Source organism: Microcaecilia unicolor, chromosome 11 (genome assembly GCF_901765095.1).
Source record: "Microcaecilia unicolor chromosome 11, aMicUni1.1, whole genome shotgun sequence".
NCBI lineage: Eukaryota > Metazoa > Chordata > Amphibia > Gymnophiona > Siphonopidae > Microcaecilia > Microcaecilia unicolor.
Window position 1 is genome coordinate 95,136,476 of NC_044041.1, and position 19,575 is coordinate 95,156,050.

General features: G+C 42.5%; 1 protein-coding gene across 1 annotated transcript in view; it reads right to left on the reverse strand.

The window, feature by feature from the left end:
• Positions 1-19,575, reverse strand: part of CPAMD8 (C3 and PZP like alpha-2-macroglobulin domain containing 8) — a 206,873-nt gene that overhangs the window by 142,764 nt on the left and 44,534 nt on the right. The window contains exons 13-14 of the mRNA XM_030219505.1: positions 16,160-16,288; positions 5,082-5,271 (exon numbers count right to left, since the gene is read on the reverse strand). Coding sequence (XP_030075365.1) covers positions 5,082-5,271; positions 16,160-16,288 — 319 coding nt within the window. The remainder of the gene's footprint in view (positions 1-5,081; positions 5,272-16,159; positions 16,289-19,575) is intronic.

Sequence of the window (19,575 nt, forward strand, 5' to 3'; positions counted from 1 at the left end):
GATAAAGTAGGACGCTCCGTCGTATTGGCAATGGCGCAATAGGTTCCATGCATTACTTTTATTGGAGCTTTGGGATTCCTATCTCAAATCTAAAATATCACGTAAGTTTTATTTAACATGGGAACCATACAATAGTAATTTGGATCCTAGGGCCAGCAGCTCAATTATTAATCAGTTGAGGTTGGATCAGGGGAAGTAGTGTGGAAGGGAATGATGCATATTGGTTGAGGCTTCCACTTTAGTTATTAGGGTTGAGTGAGACAGCTTGGAGTGGGAGGAGGGGGGGTTGGGGGGGAAGGATGGGGGAGGTGGGAAGGACTTTAGGGGAAATGGGGGAGTGATAGGGGGGAATCTTGGGTAGTTGTTTGGAGGAATGGGGGGGGGGGTTGGGGTTAGGGTTTTATGTCACTTCTGGAGCTAAAGGTGATGGCTTTGTGTTCTGCTAGAAGAATTATTGAAGCCTGAGAAATAATTAGTAACAAGCAGAACAATTGATTGAATGGCATGATTGGACAACAATAAAAATGTTGAACATAATAGTTATGCCTGGGAGGAGGGGGGAGGGTTCTCCTGGATTATACAAGTTCTAGTCCAAGGGGATAAAGGAGGGAGGGGTAGAATGGGTGTGCAGGAGCAGATGGGAGAAGGGATTGGGAGGAAGAGAGGGGATAGGAGGGAGGGGGGAAGAATGTAAACTGTGTCAAATATAATGTTGAATTGTGAATGAGGGAACAGTAATGTGAGGTCGGGAGGGGGAGGAGGGGTGGGGAGAAAACTGAAAAAAAAATGATATGATGATCTCTGTTGGTATAAGGACAATTTGTATTTGTGTTCATTTGATAACTATAATTGGTATTCTATGTTGTTTTCAATAAAAAAAAGTTTTAAACATAAAACAACTGTTCTTAAAGGTTTGAGGAGTGTGAATTTTACCTGCTATTAAAATTAAAAATATACAAAGGCTAGCAGGATTAGCTAACAAGACTGCAGGCAGCAGAAAGCAGGTTTCCCCAAAATGCTTCCACCAGTTCAGCTCAGCAAAATAGCTTCACAGGGAGGGGGGATGAGCTCTGGACTAAAACAGCTGTAACTAGATGCAGATGGAATTCACCCTTGATTCACCCCAGTGAAATAGAACACATAAACAAAACCACGTGAGACTTCCTATCCACCCCCCATGGCGCTGGTAAGCTTTACTCTGTGGGTTTCACATTAAAATGAAATTAGAAACTATGTACTCCCATGCAACCCCTGCAGAGTGAAGGAGGGCTGGAAAGGCGGCGGCACAAAGCTGCTCCCATATCTTCTGAGGCAGATCTCCCCTGCTCTGGGGGCAGTTTCCAATTTTTGCTTGGGGGTCCATCGGTATTAGAATGCCTGAAACATTTACATTAAATGGGACAAATTAGAAAAGAATTCTATAGGTCCCTACAGGAGGGGCTGCCTGCTGTAATAAGGATGCTTCAGCCAATCCTACTTTATCTGTTTAAAATGTCCAACTAGGACTTTCTCTATGTAAAGCAGCCCTGATAGCTAAACGCTGTATATTGTTGCAGTGGATTTATTCTGTTCTCCCTGCTTTGACGCAATGGAAGTATCTAATGCATGAACTATTTACTATGGAGTGTCTAGCAGTGGCGGAATGTGGTGTAAAAGCCAGGAAATGTTTTTGTTACTATTTGGACTCCATATTTTCAGACCTTTCCACCCACGGTTCACTCTGCTTTTCTTAATACTTTGGCCATTTAGTTGGTATAGTGTTCCGAGTACGTGGCTTATTGGAAATATCTGAATTTAAATGAGAGGGCTGGGGAATGTGGGGTGGGGGAGTGGGAGAGGGGATATTTATAGAAAAAGAATTGTCGTATTGGGGGATAAGGGGATAGGTAACTCAATAATAAAATTAAAAATGTTTTGAAGTGACACTAGTAATCAAATTAACATGGATACATGATCTAAACATTTGTTCAAGAAGGTACTCGGTGATAAATTTTAGACGCTTGTTCTACTATATGTTAAGTTGAGCTGAATGCCTTTTTGTTCTGTTTTGTATCACCAATGTTCAATAAAGACTTCTATAAATTAAAAACAAAATTGTCGTATTGCACATGTTTTTCATGCAACTTGGAATGTGTCATTTTGGTTGAAATTGTGTCTTTGATTGTGATGACAATAAAAATATTTGACATAACATGTCCAACTAGAAGCAATCTGAGATGCAGAGTTCCACTCTCTGATGGTACATAAACAAGCCTGCAGAATTCCAAATGTTTGGGGCTTGGTGGTGGGAAATGAGTTTGTTAAAAACAAAACGCAGCAGAACTGGCTTTAAATGTTTTATTGTTTGGCATATTTTGGCAGGATATTTTCTTGCTCCAAGGAATGACAGCAAGGCTACATCAATCCGCACTAGGGCCCCGATGCTCAAAACTCCAGCGTTGTACAACACAGCACAGTGCCGGAAAATAACGCTGAAACAATGCTGGGAAAGAGCTCCCCAATGCTCAATGCTAATGGCATGCAAATTTTATGCACACTGTTAGTGCTGAGCATCAGAAAGCAAGGAGCTCAAGAGCTAATGCACAGTCAAGCGGCTTCCACGGGCGGGAAGAGGGAGAGCCAGTGAAGGCGAAGTGTTGCTTTCCCGTCTACAGGTTGGATTGTGTAAAACTATGGGGCCCTTTTACTAAGCCATGTAAGCGTCTACGCGCGCCCAGCGCACACCAAAATGGTGTTACCGCCCGGTCACCGCATGGCTCTTGCGGTAATTTCATTTTTGGTGCACGTCCAATACGCGTGGCGGAAAAATAATTTTTTTTTTCGGACGCACACATCGGACATGCGCTAAGTGGCATTTGACAGACACGGGTAGGTCATTACTGCCCGGTTACCATGTGAGACTTTATCACTTTGTCGCACATCCATTTTTGGCAAAAATTTAAAAAAGGCCCTTCTTTTACAGGCAAACTGAAAAATGGATTGGCGTGTGCCTAAATCCCCCGCCTATACTACCGCAAACCATTTTTCAGCGCACCTTAGTAAAAGGACTCCTATTTATTTATGCTGAGGCAGATACTGGCAAGTGTAAAGTTTTTGTTGCAGTAACTGATTATGCTTTTGCATACAATATGGATTGTATGGTTATTATTACTGTATGCTACTGATTTGCCAACTACAGTGTCACATGAAATTAAAAAAAAAAAAAAATCAATACTCGAGGGAAGAAACTGGTCACCTGAGGTGAGGGAGGGAAAGGAATTTGACTGGATATCAGTCTCCTTACCAGGCAGAGAAATGTGCAGTGAGCCTGTGCAGGCACCTTCTAATGCCTGCTCGAAGCTGGCGTAGGTTCAGCAGCAATAAGGACACCCTTATTACCTGAGCTGTTCATTATGCATTGGAGGGAATAGGAAAGTCCCTCCTCTGCATATATTTGAATATCATTAGCGTTGTCGTGTGTGTTAGTACCAGCATTGTTTAGATCCGAGCAGGGTGCACTCGCAAATGGCAGACGCTATCCTGGCAATAATGGCCTACAGCACCCGCATTTGCTTCTGAGCATCAGGGCCTAGGTGATGTAGTTTTAACCCACTCATACACAGGGATCTACTCCAAGAAAAATAAAAACTACATTTTTATAGAATCCAGGGGGTATATGTGTAAAGTTGCCCACCTAAATTTATGACTAGTGTGCCAATTTTGACATGCAAATTATAGAAAAGTGTCAGTTGTGCACCTAACCCAATTATTAAATTAGGCGCCTATTTTATTTACTTATTTTATCTCCACTTGCTATATGGCATGTAATAGGCTTAAAAGCAGTTTACAATGCAATAAACAAAAAAAAAAAAGAGAGAAATGGAGAAGATTAAAAAAAAAAAAAAAGACAACCAGTTGCTCTCTGGACCATAAACTTGAGTAAACAGATGAGATTTGAGCAATCTCATAAATGCTGAGAGAGTTCATTGGTTCCTGATGTGAAGTGGGAGGTTGTTTCACAGTTTTGGCCCAATAAAGCGGAAGGAAGTAGAGCACAAAGAGGTCAGATGAAGCTCTGAGGGTGACGGCCTTAAGTATCAATAACAGCCATCAAGTGGCATTAATTGGTACCAATTTATAGTTGGCACTTAAGCACCATTCTATAAACAGCGCATATGACTAAAAAGGGAGTGGGCACATGGGTGGGTCAGGAGCGTTTTGCAATTGTGCGTGTAAATTATAGAATACTATTTTGATTTATTTATTTACGTTTGTACCCCACATTTTCCCACCTATTTGCAGGCTCAATGCAATATCACTTAAGTGCCCAGCTGTGAACTTTAGGCAAGGCTATTTACACCAGCCTTTGACACAGTGTAAGTGCTCACGCCTAAAGATAAACGCACACATGACGACTTATGCTATATTCTATGAAAACAATTTTGCGTGTAATTGCCATTACAGAATTGACACTTAGGACTAGATTCTATATATCACGCCTAAAAAAAATCAGCACCGAAACAAAATACGCCTAGGTGTATTCGAAAAAGGTAAGCCTAAATTTAGGTGTACTTTATAGAATACGCCTAAATTTCCGTACAGATTGTAAAATACGCCGTGCGCCCGTCCTTGCGACTAAATTTAGGCGTGGACCGGGTGTATAACAATGCACATAGATTTTAGAAACGTCCATGACCCACCCATTCCATGGCATGCCCCTTTTTAACCTCGCAACTTAAAATTTACGTGCATCACATTAGAGAATATGCTTAGATAGTTGTGTGTGTAAATTCTAATTAATTGTTAACTAATTAAGTTGTGCGCGCAAATCCACAATATGACCAGATTTGTGCACACAATTTAAGTTAAACTATATAGAATCCAGGGGTTAATGCCCATGTTTTTTGCGCCTAATTATTGGCGCACTTTCATGAATCTACCCCATAATGGTTATGGGGGGGATGGGAGGGACAGGAAACTAGACTAAATCAGCCTCTTCTAAGGGACATGGGAATGTCTGCTAACTCTGAGTGAGACAGGAAGCAAGTTTTCAGGTTCAGATCACCCAACTGCTCATTTAAAGAGGCATCTGCATGAGTCACCTGTTTCAGGAAAGGGGGTTATATGGAGGTTCTTATCAAAGGCCACTGCTGCTTCTTTACTCTTCTGCTGTGTAACATTACCAGGCTGCCACCCCGTCAAAACAATGTTTCCGTGCGACACCACCTCATAATGCAGGGCAAAATCGCAAGGGCAAGTGGACTTCAGCAAGATCTGTGCCTCCTCCCCAGCCTGTAAATACAAGACAAGGAAGCAGCTGTGAGACTAACTAATTTGCAACCTGTGGACACAACTGGCGCTGTGTAGACAGCTTGGTTGCATACGCGCATTAACACCAATGACAGAGACAACATGCAACCTAGTTCCTAATAGGAGACTTTAAACCAGTACTAGGGTTTGGACACCATTCTCTCCTCAGTGCATTTTGGTCCCTGCAGTGCTGACTTCATATGGAAGTAGCTGGGGCTACAGATAGCAGAATTCAATGGGTTGTATAGCCTAACCCTTGACCTGGCCAATTTAACTAATAATCTTTTTATAATATGTGACTTATAAGTTATTATATATTTAGTGGAGAATAAGTTTTGCCTTTTATTACAACATGGCAGCTCCTTCCTTAAATACCAAAAGGCTTGCATCCTTAGCACTCTCTATTCTTCCTCTAACCTTTTAAAACGTTTTAAAATGTATTTATTTATATTCCACTCTACCTTACCAATTCTAGGTGGAGTACATAGTTACATTATCAAAAACATAAAAATATCAAATATAAAACATAAAAATAAAGTAAAATAAATTCATTCTTAAAACAAAAGTTATAACATCAGTACATCACCTTCAATAAAAATATTACAATAAAGCATGTATCATTCCATCAAAAAACAAAATCTGATTTATCTCTTCAAGCAAACAGTAATATATCATCACTGGTCCATCATTACAGTCATACATTGAAGTCATCATACATTGATATCATATGCCTCCTGAAACAGCAAAGCCTTTATAGATTTAAACTCCTTCAGGGTCTTGTAAGGACTGAATTTTATCAGGGAGAGCATTCCACAATTGTGAACCTTTTATATAAAAGATAGAATTTCTGTATTCATCCAAAAATGCTAAATGAAATGAAGGTACATCTAAAACATTAGATATTGATGATTGTAACGATCATAAAGGTTGATGAAGATGTAATGAAGAAGCAATAACAGGAGATACCTTTCCACTCAATACTTCAAACACCAGCATTAATACTTTATATCGAATTTGATATTCTACTGGTAACCAATGAAGAGCAATGAGTGAAGGATTAAGGGAAAGGGAACTTGATATACTGCCTTTCTGAGGTTTTTGCAACTACATTCAAAGCGGTTTACATATATTCAGGTACTTATTTTGTACCAGGGGCAATGGAGGGTTAAGTGACTTGCCCCGAGTCACAAGGAGTTGCAGTGGGAATTGAACTCAGTTCCCCATGATCAGTGTCCACTGCACTAAGCACTAGGCTACTCCTCCACTCATGTTCGAACTTAGAAAGCCCTTTAATTACTCGTGCAGCAACATTCTGTGCAGATTGGAGAGACTTTAAAAATCTTTTAGGAACCACCATCAATAAACTATTGCAATAATCAAAGGACCCTGTTTACTAAGCTAGCGTTTTTAGCACATGCACAAAATTAGCACCTACACTATGGTAAGCACTCGCTAAAAGCGCTATCGCATCTCTAGTGCGGCTTAGTAAACAGGGCCCAAAGTGTGGGATAATAATACTTTGAATTACCATTCAAAAATTTCCTGGTGTTAAAAATTCTTTCACGCATCTAATAATTTTAAGTTTCAAAACAACTGCCCCAATTATCTTAACATCTGTTCCTGCATAGCAAGTGCCTGATCTAATATTACCCCCTAATGATTTTCCTTTTTGAACAAACTGTATCTCCATGCTCACCAACCTGCAGACGGAGACAGAGCCTAAAGACCTGCAAGCTCTGCCCTATAAGATCACCATGCAGCTTTACCTCTTCAGTATTCCTCTGACTCCAGCAGATGGTGACAGATGAACTGTGCAGTTTTTGGACTAGGAACGGATGGCAGCTCCTGTGCCAGTTGGGAACAGGGACCCAGATGAGCAGGGGGTGCTGTGTGTCTTTAAATTAATTTCCAGAGAAGGAAAAATTGGGTCGTAATAATAATTTTCTTTCCATTAGTCCTTCCAACTAATCCAGAACCTGTGGAATAGTTGTGTCCATCAACACGCAGCTAAAGATAGAGAACTGAAAACTGAGCTGAGACACATCTCTCTTGGCATTCAGTCTACTTCCTCAGTATTTATGTAGACAAGCAGTAAGGAGAAACTCAGAATACACACAAGAACCTTAAACAACTAGCTAACCTAACACTAACCAGAGGAGCAAACGTGAGTGGACCTCTCTCATTTCTGGACAACTTGTAGAGAACAAGAGATATGCAGGAAGCACCATGCAAGGTAACAGTTGTTATTTGTTCTTCAAACAGGCTTTGAGCTGGATAATATTAGGATACATCAGCGGTTTTGCAGAGCGTAAACATTTTATAAAGCATTTGACTAAGGTAATGAATGACTTGATATGAATGCTTGGCTTTCCTATTCATTATTGGAGTTCTTTTAATTGTTTTATTTGTATTTTAGTTTTTTTATGTATATACTTTTGTAAACTGCTTTATTTTGCTAAAATTAAGCGGTGTATAAAGTTTTGTTAAAACAAACAAAAACAAACATTTGACCCTTTACTTCGCAACGACTGAACATCTCATAAAAATTGGGCGGGCCTCTGGGATAGTGAGAAAGACTAATGGAAAGATAATTATCAGGTAAGACCTAATTTCTCCTTCCATTACATTGCTTTCCACTATTCCAGATTCTGTGTAATGTTTAAAAGCAACCCCTAGAGTGGGTGGGATCCTGAGTACACCATGAGGACTGAAGCCACAAAACTGGCTTCTGAGAATGCAGCAATGTCCACCCTGTTGTGCTTAGCAAAGGTATGCAGCATTGACCATGTCTCCGCCTTGCAAATATGAACCAGAGACAGTAATGTAGTCTTCCCCTAGGATGTTGCTGTATGCCTCATAGAATGAGCCCACAAAGCCCAAAGAGCCAGCTTCCCCGCAAGCAAATAAGCCGACGTGACAGTCTTCTTCAGTCATCTAGCAATTAATTGTGGGCTTGGAAGCCATGAGGCCAAGCCTCTGCTTACCAATAAGCATAGTGTCTCTGATTTGCAAAACTCATTTGTGACTTCCAGATATCTAAAGAGAACGCTAAGCACTTCAAGAAGCTTCAAGGAAAAATATGGAGCTTATTCGTCCTCTCATTGAGGCCTTCTGGAGTGGCTCAGAAGGAGACTTCTGAAGAGTCTGAAGGACTAAAATTAAGGTTCCACTCTACATGGCATACAAAAGGGAGGCTGCAAATGGCCTGCATCCCAAAAGAATCTAACAAAATCCGGGTGTGCTGCAAGAGATGTCTTCTGTAGTTGGCCCCTAAAACAGACCGAAGCTGCAACCTGTACTTTTAGAGAACTCAACACCAGTCTTTTCTGAAGGCCTGCCTGGAGGCACACTAGGATATGCACAATCTGAGCAGAGAAGGGTGAAAGTCCACGCTCAGAACACCAGCCCTCCAACATCCTCCACACCCTTGCATACGTTAAGGATGTAGAGCATTTCTGAGCCTGAAGAAGGTAGCAATGAATGAATCAGAATAACCTTTTCGTCTCAACCAAGCCCTTTCAATAGACCAAAGGGCATGGATCCTCATAAGCACTGGACCTTACTTCAGCAGGCTGCATACCTGCAAACGATAGAGAGAATCCCTGTCCAGCAGTTGAATCATGGCCTCTGAGGCCAATTGAGGACTACAAGAATTATTTGACCCCGGTGCAATGCAATCCTTTTCAACACGCAGCCTACCATGGGCCAAGGAGGGAACACATACAGTAGACGTGTCTCTAGCCAGGGCTGCAGTAAGGCTTCGATCACCATCGAGCCCGGTTCTTTCTAAAGTCTGAAAAACTTTGGCACTTTGGCTTCCCTTTTGTCACCATCAAGTCCAGAAGCAGAGAACCCCATCGGTCCACTATCAACTCAAAACCCTGGCTGGAGAATTCCAATTCTCCCGGGTCCAAGGAGTGTCTTCTGAGAAAGTCCACCTCCACATTCAAAGACCCAGCAATGTGAGCTGACGATAAGCAAAGATTTTTATCCATCCAACTCATGAGGAAAGCTGCCTCCACTGCCATTTGATGGCTGCAGGTCCCACCTTGCTTGTTGACATAAGCCACTGCAGCCACACCAGAAAGGGAGCGAAGTTGCATAAGACATTCTGCACTGCTCTAAGCGATTTATCAACCACTGAGACCCTGTTCCATCCAGGTGCCCTGTGCCAGATGGAACTTGTAATGAGTTCCCCAATCCGACTTGCTGCCATCTGTTGTCACCATCTTTAATTGTGTTATTGGAAAGGGAGCTCCGACGGTTAAATTCCTGGGTGACAAACACCACTGCATACTCCGTCTGGAAACCAGTGTCCAAAGAAGATGAAGGTCGTACCAGTGGCTGAGAAGAGGCTCCTGTAATGGCCACATATGAGCTCTTGCCCATGGCACCAATTCCATTGCCGCTGTCATTGACCCCAGAACCTAGACATAGTCCCAGCGCCTAGGCCTGCCTTGTCTGAGGAGAAGACAAATCTGTAGAACCAGCTTTGACCTCCTACATTCCATGAGGAAGATCCTCTCCCTTGCTGTGTCTAATAGACTGCCCAGATACTCCAGCTTCTGCGATGAAGTTAACCAGCTTTGACCTCCTGCGTTCCATGAGCGTGCTGTGTCTAATAGAATGCCCAGGTACTTCAGCATCTGTGATGGGGTTAGTCTGCTCGTCTCAAAACTGATCACCTGACTGCAGAAAATGGACAGCTTTGTCTGTAGCCACCATACTGTACAAATAGGATGGTGCACTAATGAGCCAGTCATTGAGGTATAGGTGAACTCTGATTCCGTGGCACCAAAGGAAGGCTGCCACCACTACCATAACCTCGGTAAACATTCTTGGTGCCATGACGAGACCAACAGGCAAAGCCCAAAGCCCTGAACTGGAAGTGAAGGCCCAGCACAGCAAAACATAGAAACCTCTGATGCAGTGGCCATATGGGTATATTCAAGTATGACTCCTTGAGATTGACATGTTTCCATGCCAAAGTGGGAGATTCGGAGATGGCGGTTTAGACCTTTGAGATCTAAGACTAGACGAAAGGTGCTTTCCTTCCTTGGGACAATGAAGTAGGCAGAGTATGTGCCTTGTCCTTGTTTGGCCTGAAGAACTGGAACAATGGCCTGCAGTGCCAGCAAGGAATCCATGGTGGCCTGAACCTCGACAACCATGGTTCCCTTTCAACAAGGAGACTGCAAGAAGAGAGGAGCCACTGGGAGACTCTTCCCAAAACTCTTCCCAAAACTCCTGAAGACATCCTTCCACCAGAAGAGAAGAGTGGACCACACTCACATTATTGAGAAGCTCAGGAGGCATTGGGCACCCTATCTGACTGAAAAGAAGATTGGTGTGCCTGAAAGCAGGATTTCTGACCATATTGCTGATGACTAGGCCAGTACCTGCTGTCTCAAAATTGAGAGCCTCTTGAAGATGGAAGACCAGAGGCTTTCAGCTTATCCTCCGGCAACCGCTGTGGTTTATTTTCCCCCAGCTCTTTCACCAAGTTACCGAGATCGTCTCCAAACAGACACTTGCCCTGAAAGGGCAGTCTAACTAGACATGACTTTGACACTGCATCCGCTGCCCAATGCTGAAACCAGAGCTGCTAACGTGTTGTAACAGCCAAAGACATACTGTGGGGTGTATCCTGTAACATGTCATAAACAGCATCCACAAAGTAGGCCAACCCCACTTCTATCTGGCAATTGTCTTCTGTTGCAGACTGCTAATGCCACTTCAGGAATGCTCTAGCCATGAACGAGCTGCACCCTGTCGCTTGAAGGCCCAAAAAAGTCACTTCAAAGGCTTGTTTCAGCGAGCCTTCTAGTCTCCCATCCTGTAGGTCTTTTAGAGCAATGCTCTCTTCCACCAGCAATGTGATCTTAGTCACTGCCATAACAAGGGAGTCCACCTTGGGAAGCTGCAATTTCTCTTTCTTCTCCAGAACTAAGGAGTAGAGGCAAGCCATGGCTCTTCCACTCTCAACCCCATATCCGGTGAAACCCATTCTGCTGTAATGAGGTCCTGAATGTCAGGATGCATCGGGAAGGCCTTAGAAGGCCCTCTAAGCTCCCTCATGACCAACACAGATGTAACTCCTGATGCTGAAGCAGAAGACTCCTCAATGGAAAGCACCACCAGTACCTCAGAAATAAGAGTAATGAATTCTTCTCTATGAAACCTCAGTGCGTCCAGGTCATCCCCTCCCCAGGAGGGAGCCCTACTCCAATGGCTCCTTCAATGATAGCTTCTCTGAATAGACTGAGGCCACATCAGATAAAGAAGGAGAAGCAGAGAGCCTAATTGCCCACTCCTTGAGGTCTAAATGAGATCTCTTAGGAGCCAGAGGGGTATCAAGACAAGAAACTGAAGTAATTTGCAGCAACTCCAACTACCCCTGCTTCAGTCAATAGGCCTGGTGTAACAGCAATGTAAACTCCAGAGAAAACAAAAATCCCGATGCTGCTGAATGCTATGTCAGGCCTTGAGGTAGTAAAATGGTGGATGTGCTCCATGTGTGATCAGACAGAGGTTGTTCCTCACTGCCAGTTGGCCCCAGGAAAATGGTGGCCGTTCCTGTGCTCTCCTACATCAAACTGTGCACCAGCCCTGCTGGAGAGCCCAACACCCCTGGTATATTCAGATGCTGCACCAAATCTGAAGACATGCTGCTGCCAACAATTTCCTCCACATCCTGTGGGATTCCTGGTTTGCACGCACGCACCGCGATGCCCTAATGGTGGCTAGCAGGTCCCACAGCAAGAACACCACTTAAGTGTCTCCGCGGGAGTCGCCATTCTTCCCGACTGTTACAAGTGCCACACCACACAGTCCCAAGTGATGAGTCAGAATCTCTCCCCTGCACCAAGTAGAACTTGTAGCCTTCCAAGTGGTTCCGAGTCAAATTTTAGTTGGACTTACCACTGCCAGCTGTTCCCCCCCAAGCTCACAGCTCCACAATTCTTACTACAGATGAGACAGAACAAGGACCAACATGCTGTCCCATGATCTCCAGTAAACCTCCTCTATTTCTTTTTTTTTTTTTTTTTAAGTTGTTGTTCTGGAAAGGAGAGTTCCACAGGAAATAGGGGAGGGGTGAAGGGAGGGAAGAAGTAAATTTGCAGGACACCAGAGACAGGGATCTGAAGACCTCCAGATATGACTCTGCAGATTCAAGCCACCTGCAAAGCTCAACTGAGGACCAGTTGACCAACTGGACCAGGAGGAAATCAGAGTCAGAGGCTGAAAAGTATGTCCATCCACCTGCTGGAGATAGAAAATACTTAGGAGCTGAACTGGATGCCAAGAGAGATATGTCTCAGCTCACTTTTCTATCTCTACCTGTTGGTTGATGGAGCAGCTATCCCACAGGTTCTGGAATAGTGGGAAGCTACGTAATGGGAAAAAAAAACATTTCTGGGCAAGGACAAGAGCCTTCTTCATTAGTGTGCATCTCCTGCAGTTCTTGGGTGGAATCTATGGGAAGAGCAGTCATGATGCCATGAAGCAAATCTGAGACTGCTTTGGACTTGGAGACCTAAGTGAGGAAACTAACCTGCATAGTACAGATATATTTATTCCAAGGAGCTCACTGAAACCTGCAGGAATTTTAATACTTCTTCAGGATGGTCTTAAAAAAGGATTGGCCTTAGCTTCCTAAAAGGAGCCTTCTGTTTGCTGTACACTCCTACTGAATTACTAAAAAGAAAAAACATTGTTGTTGGTGATTCTATTTCTAGTTATTTATTTATTGCATTTGTATCCCACATTTTCCCACCTTTTTGCGGGTTCAGTGTGGCTTACAATAAGAAATGAATGATGGAAGTACAATTTGTTACAAATTGGTTATGGATACATTGTGCAAAATTATGCGAGACAATCGAAGTGTTGTTAAGGAGTGCAACAATGGAACACAAACATTGAACATTGGAAGGAGACAATGGGAGCTTAAAGGGCAATACTAAGGCATAAAGACATATGGTATACATATTTCTGTGAGTAAAGGTATGAGTGATGTGAGATTACGTGGGAAGAGAGTTCAGAAGTGGATGTATGGTGCATTAATGAACAGTAAATGTGGATTTTATGTGTTTTGGCTCTTTCCGTAAATTTTTTCAAAAAGATGGGTCTTCAATAATCTGCAGAAGGAAGCTTGCTTGTGGATCGTTCTTAAGTTGCGCGGCAGTGTATTCCAAAACTACATGCTCATGTGAGAAAAGGTTGATGCGTGTAGCGTCTTGTATTTCAAGCCCTTGCAGTTGGGGAAGTGGAGGTTGAGGAAAGTTCGGGATGATCTTTTGGTGTTTCTGGGTGGTAAGTCTATTAACTCAGACATGTAGGCTGGGGCTTCGCCGTGGATGATTTTGTGGACTAATGTGCATACTTTAAAAGTGACACGTTCCTTGAGTGGAAGCCAGTGTAACTTCTCTCGTAATGGTTTTGCACTTTCATATTTTGGCTTTCCAAAGATGAGTCTGGCTGCCGTATTCTGGGCTGTTTGAAGTTTCCTCAGTGTTTGCTCTTTGCAACCTACGTATAGTGAGTTGCAGTAATCCAGATGGCTGAGTACGAGGGATTGCACTAGGCTGCGAAAGACGGATCTTGGGAAGAATGGTCTTATCCTTTTCAATTTCCACATGCAGTAAAACATCTTTTTAGTTGTGTTGTTTGCGTGAGTTTCGAGTGTTAGGTGGCGGTCGAGAGTGAGATTGGAAGGTTTAGGTTTGGTGTGTTTATAGCGGTGAATTCCTTTGTGTTGTATTGGGAGGTGAGTATCAGGCATTGAGTTTTTTCTGCATTTAATTTCAGACGAAATGCATCTGCCCATGTGTTCATGATGTGTGGGCTTTGATTGATTTCGTTGAAGATTTCGTTAATGTCTTGTTTGAAAGGGATGTATATTGTCACGTCATCAGCGTATATATATGGGTTGAGGTTATGGTTTGATAGGAGTTTTGCCAGAGGGATCATCATTAGGTTGAAAATGGTGGTGAGAGAGGTGATCCTTGTGGTACTCCACATTCAGGTGTCCATGCCTTAGACGTGGTTGAATTTGATGTGACTTGATACGAACGTTGGGTTAGGAACCCCTTGAACCAATTCAGGACATTTCCTCCAATGCCAAAGTATTCAAGTATGTGTAATAGGATTCCGTGGTCAACCATATCGAAGGCACTTGACATGTCAAATTGTAGGAGGAGTATATTGTTGCCAGTCGCAATTATTTGTTTAAATTTAGTCATAAGGGTGACTAATACTGTTTCTGTGCTATGATTCGACTGGAATCCTGATTGGGCATCATGCAGTATTGAGTGTTTGTTTAGACAGTTTGTGAGTTGTTTAGTTACCATTCCTTCGGTTATTTTGGTTATTAGTGGTATGGATGCTACTGGCCTGTAATTGGTTAATTCACTCGTGCTTTTCTTTGTATCTTTAGGTATTGGGGTGAGTAAGATTTTTCCTTTTTCTTTTGGGAAAAGTCCGTTTTGTAGCATGAAGTTTACATGGTTCGTTAGGTCTATTATGAATTGTTGAGGAGCAGATTTCATGAGGTTATTTGGGCATGTGTCTAGTTTGCAGTGGGATTTGGCATATCTTTTGAGAGTTTCAGAGATGAGTTATGTACTTTGAAACCTCTTTTAGAGTGCCAGTATTCTCCTGGAGCAGCTGGTAGTAAGAAATGGTGAACATCACCCAAAATATCCAGTTTACAAGATGCAGCAGCAATGTGAAGGTAGAAAATTGTTTTCTAGTTCTGTTATAGTGTGTCATTTTGTTTAGTGAAAACTATACAAAATGACACACGTTATTAGGAAACAATATCAAAAACTTAAAAAAAAAAAATAGAAAAACACACATTCCTAATATTACTATTTAACATTTCTAGAGCGCTACAAAGTGTACGCAGCGCTGTACAAACACAGAAGAAAGACAGTCCCTGCTCAAAGAGCTTACAATCTAATAGACAAAAAGTAAAGCATTTAAATTTAAAATATTTAAGCAGTCAAGCACAAGAGAACAGTCACAGAAGGACTGAAGATGTTGAAGGGTGGTCAGTGTGATTAGGTGTAGTGGGAGAAGGTGATAGAAGAATAGAAATGGGTGAGGTAAAGTAATGAGTGGGTTGATAGGGAGGTTATATAAGACATGTCACTCTAGGGGTGGGTGGGCGGGACTAAGTCTAAAGCAGGAGAAGGTATTCTCTGCAGCCTATCTGTGAGATGGAAAATGCTCTCTGAAGCTGCTGCTATAAGTTGTTAGTTTTCTCTCCCTGAAAGAGATCCAAGCCACACCCACGAAGTTCAAACTGTCTGTGGGGAGGGGGAGGGGAGGAAATGGCAGGTCCTTCCAACCTTCCCTGGGATGGGGAGGCAGGGTGGGAGATGGCACGGAAAGGGTATTATGAAATTCCAAAAATAACAGGGCTAAAATAGGAATACAGAGGTACCCCAGTACAGCCATCCAATCTACAAGACAGACCCCCTACACAACTCCAGATAGCGTTCAAGTGCTCATGTCCAGATCTAATGTCAGCATAATCCAGCCCAGAACCCCCAAATTGGTATTTCATATATATAGGAACAGGGCTGTGGAGTCTGCACACCAAACCTTTGACTCCAACTCCTACTGATATTAGGTTTTAATTTACTTGTTCTGGATCTAAAGTACTGGTAAATAGAACTTTAGATTGAGGACAAAAAGATATAAATTATAAAATTTACCATATAATGTAAATTTTTAAATTTTGAAGCTGGAGTCAGAGTTGGTACATTTTTACCGACTCCACCTATAATTGCTTTAGACTTCCACTGCACAACCTTGCATAAAAGGAGACTAGTTTGATGACATTTCATATCAAAGCAGTCCTTACCTGCAATGGCTTACCAGGCGGCTGAAGCTGAATATGGCATCTGCTTGGCGAGTACCAGCTGCTGATGGACAAGTAGTTGGGTAAATAATGGTCCCCTGCTGGTTTTCCATTGATTGCCATGACTTTTGTCTTAGGAAAGATGTATGAGAAGAACATTACACAACGAACGCTTGTTCTATTGCCATGTACTACATCAAGCTACTAAAAATAAATGTTTGCACCATGGCTGATATGACCATTTTGGTAGCAATTTCTAAAATATATGGGTTATTTGTAGGCCTGCAAGTGAATTTTGAAAAAGAACATGCTCCATAAAATATCCCTTCAACAATTCAGCAGCTGGCTGATGTCACAGGTAGTTCTGTGCATGCAGACAATGGTATAAAGCTGGCACAGGAATTCCAGAATGAGATCTCCATGTGGTGTTTGCTAAACCCAACCTCTTACAAGGTGGGAAAAACTATAGGGTTCTTTTACTAAAAGGAGTTAAGCTCTTAGGAGGAGATTCTACATTAAAAAAAAAAATTGGTGCTAAAATCAGTGCCAACTAAGCATATTCTATAATCGGCACCTAGATTTAGTCTGCAAAGGCCTTAAATACAAAACCTACTACGCATCCAACCTCTGTAATTGGCAGCCAACTCTGGAAGGCCATACCTCAACACATCTGAAAAACCACTGAGCATCTACCTTTCCGAAAACTGCTGAAGACTTACCTCTTCAAACAAGCCTACAACCCGTCCTAACTCTCAAACACAACTCCACTCCACTATATCACCCACACTACATTCCCTTCAACACATCTCTTACCACTGTCCCACTCAATGTAATTATCCCACTCTATGAAATTATGCCGTCCCTGCGACACTTTGTTCTATACTTTGTATCATTTCTGTGACACATCGTACCATACTGAACCTAATCTAAGTAATTATGTCATCTCTTTGATATATTGTTTCCATCCCTGTATTATTTCTGTGATACTTTGTACCATACTATGTAAGCCGCATTGAACCTGCTATTGAGCGGGAAAGAGCGGGGTATAAATGCCACAAATAAATAAATAAATTTAGGCACAGATTATAAAATATGCTTAGTTGAAATGTCAACATCTGCATGTATCCATTTACACCAACAAAAACCTGGTGTAAATCTCAGCACGTAGATTTAGGCGCATTGGGCCATATTCTATAACTAGACGTCTAAATTTTGGAACGCCCATAACCACGCCCCTTTTTGCCTCCTTGCGTTAGTTCAGCGCACATCTTTACAGAACATACTTAGTGAGTTGTGTGCTTAAATTCTAATTAGTGCCAATTACTGCTCATTATTGCTTGTTTAGCTTAAGCCAATTAAGTTACGCGCGGTGTTATAGAATCCGCGTTGATTTCATCACTTAAATCTAAGCACACGATATAGAATCTGTGGGAAATGCATAGTTACTGCACGCTAACAGGCTAAAACAGAAATGTATTAAAGTGTTTGCGGTATTTTGCCTGATTGGGTGCGCTAACCCATGGATATCCAATTTTTTAGAAATATTTTTGAAGGGGGAATGTTATGGTCGGAGAGTGGGTGTTCCCAGGTTATCCAGCTAGTGTGTTATGATTAGCACATGCTAACTGGATAAAGTAGAGTTAACACGGAAGCACTTAGCGCCCCCCCCCCCCCCCATTTTGGAGGTGCTAAGCGCTCCCATGTTAATTCTTTGCAGGTACTGCTGTCTAATAGGAACATTAGCATATGACCTGCAATTAAATCAAAAGAAAAAAACCCTAAAAACAAACAAAAATAAAATGCTGTGTTCAATCTGGGTTTAGTGCACATCAAAGTCCTGTGTTAACCTGCATTAAGCCCAGATTATACCGCAGCTTAGTAAAAGAACCCTAAGTGCAAAGTAAAACAGATTTAGGGTGATTTTCCAACAGAAAGGTTTTCTAGTATTTTTGGAAGAGAAAAGAAAAGAAAAATCATAAGACAAATTTTCAAATATTTTTACCTGGGTAACTAGTTACCAACAGCAAAATTGTGTTGCAAACTGTCCTGTTTATAACTGAACTTTCAAACATACCCGTTCATTCCTTTGTCTTTGGCTTTTCATTTTAACTAACCCCCCCCCCCCCCACACACACACACACACACACAAGCACACAGTTTACTAAGCCATGTGCTAATGCCAACACAACCCATTCACTTTGAATAGGCCAGCATCCCACATGGTCTGAATCAGGGGCGTAGCCAGACTGGCGGGAGGGGGGGTCCAGAGCCCGAGGTGAGGGGCACATTTTAGCCCCCCCGGCACCATCATCAACTTTGACACCCCCCCCCCACCGCCAGGTACTTTTGCTGGTGGGGGACCCCAACTCCCGCAAGCCGGTCCTCTTCTCCGGCGCGGCCGCGTTGCTGGCTGATCTGCAAGGCTTCGTTCTGTTTCTGTGAGTCTGATGTCCTGCACGTGTACGTTCAGGATGTCAGACTCACAGAACAGAACGAAGCCTTGCAGATCAGCCAGCAACGCGGCCACGTCAGAGAAGAGGACCTCGGCTGGCGGGAGTTGGGGTCCCCCACCAGCAAAGGTACCCGACTGCAGCGGGTTGGTGGCGGGAAGGGGGGGGGGTCGAGAGAGTCGTCGGCAGGGGAGCCAGGGCCAAATCTATGGGGGCCCATGCCCCTGTGGCCCCACAAAGCTACACTACTGGTCTGAACACCCTTGGAAAAAAACACATTTAAATGAGAAACAGGATTTGACGTTGGCTGGCATCGAGATCCTAGGTGCATGCAATGCTGATATCAATTCCTGTCTCAAGATTCCTTTATACAGCACCACAACAATTTAAAGTCACCTGCTGTGACAGATTCGTTTTCTCAAGATTGCTCAGATCAGTGGGATCAGCTATTACTAGTATGCACAGAACTGCAATGACCAGCTACTTGTTTTAAACTTTGTAACAAGAATTGGAACAGGAACCTAGTAGCAATTAGCTCTCTAGTAATAATCCCTTACAGCTTGCTTTTTGTTTGTTTTCTGAGGTTTTTGTCAATCAGTGGAAGCCATAAGAAACCAGACAAAAGGTTTTAGTAGATTTTTAGTGTTTTTCCTGAAGGGTTAGGCGTGGTCTGGGTTGAGGAGGGTCATTTATTGTTTATTATTTAATTGAATGATGTTAGTTTGTGGATATGAAAACTAATATAAAATGTTTCACATTTTGTAACAAAAATTATGGCAACATCTCAGTTATGCAAATAAACTGCTGTTCTCGTCCTCATTTATGAGTTGGTAGGGATAAGTAGGGGCTTTAAATGTTACAAAGATGGAAGGATAGTTTATTCATGGTCATTAAGCTACTTTTTCAGCTCTGTATTTCATTTATCTAAGGCTTTATTTATTTTATTTTAGTAACTTGATTGACTGCCTT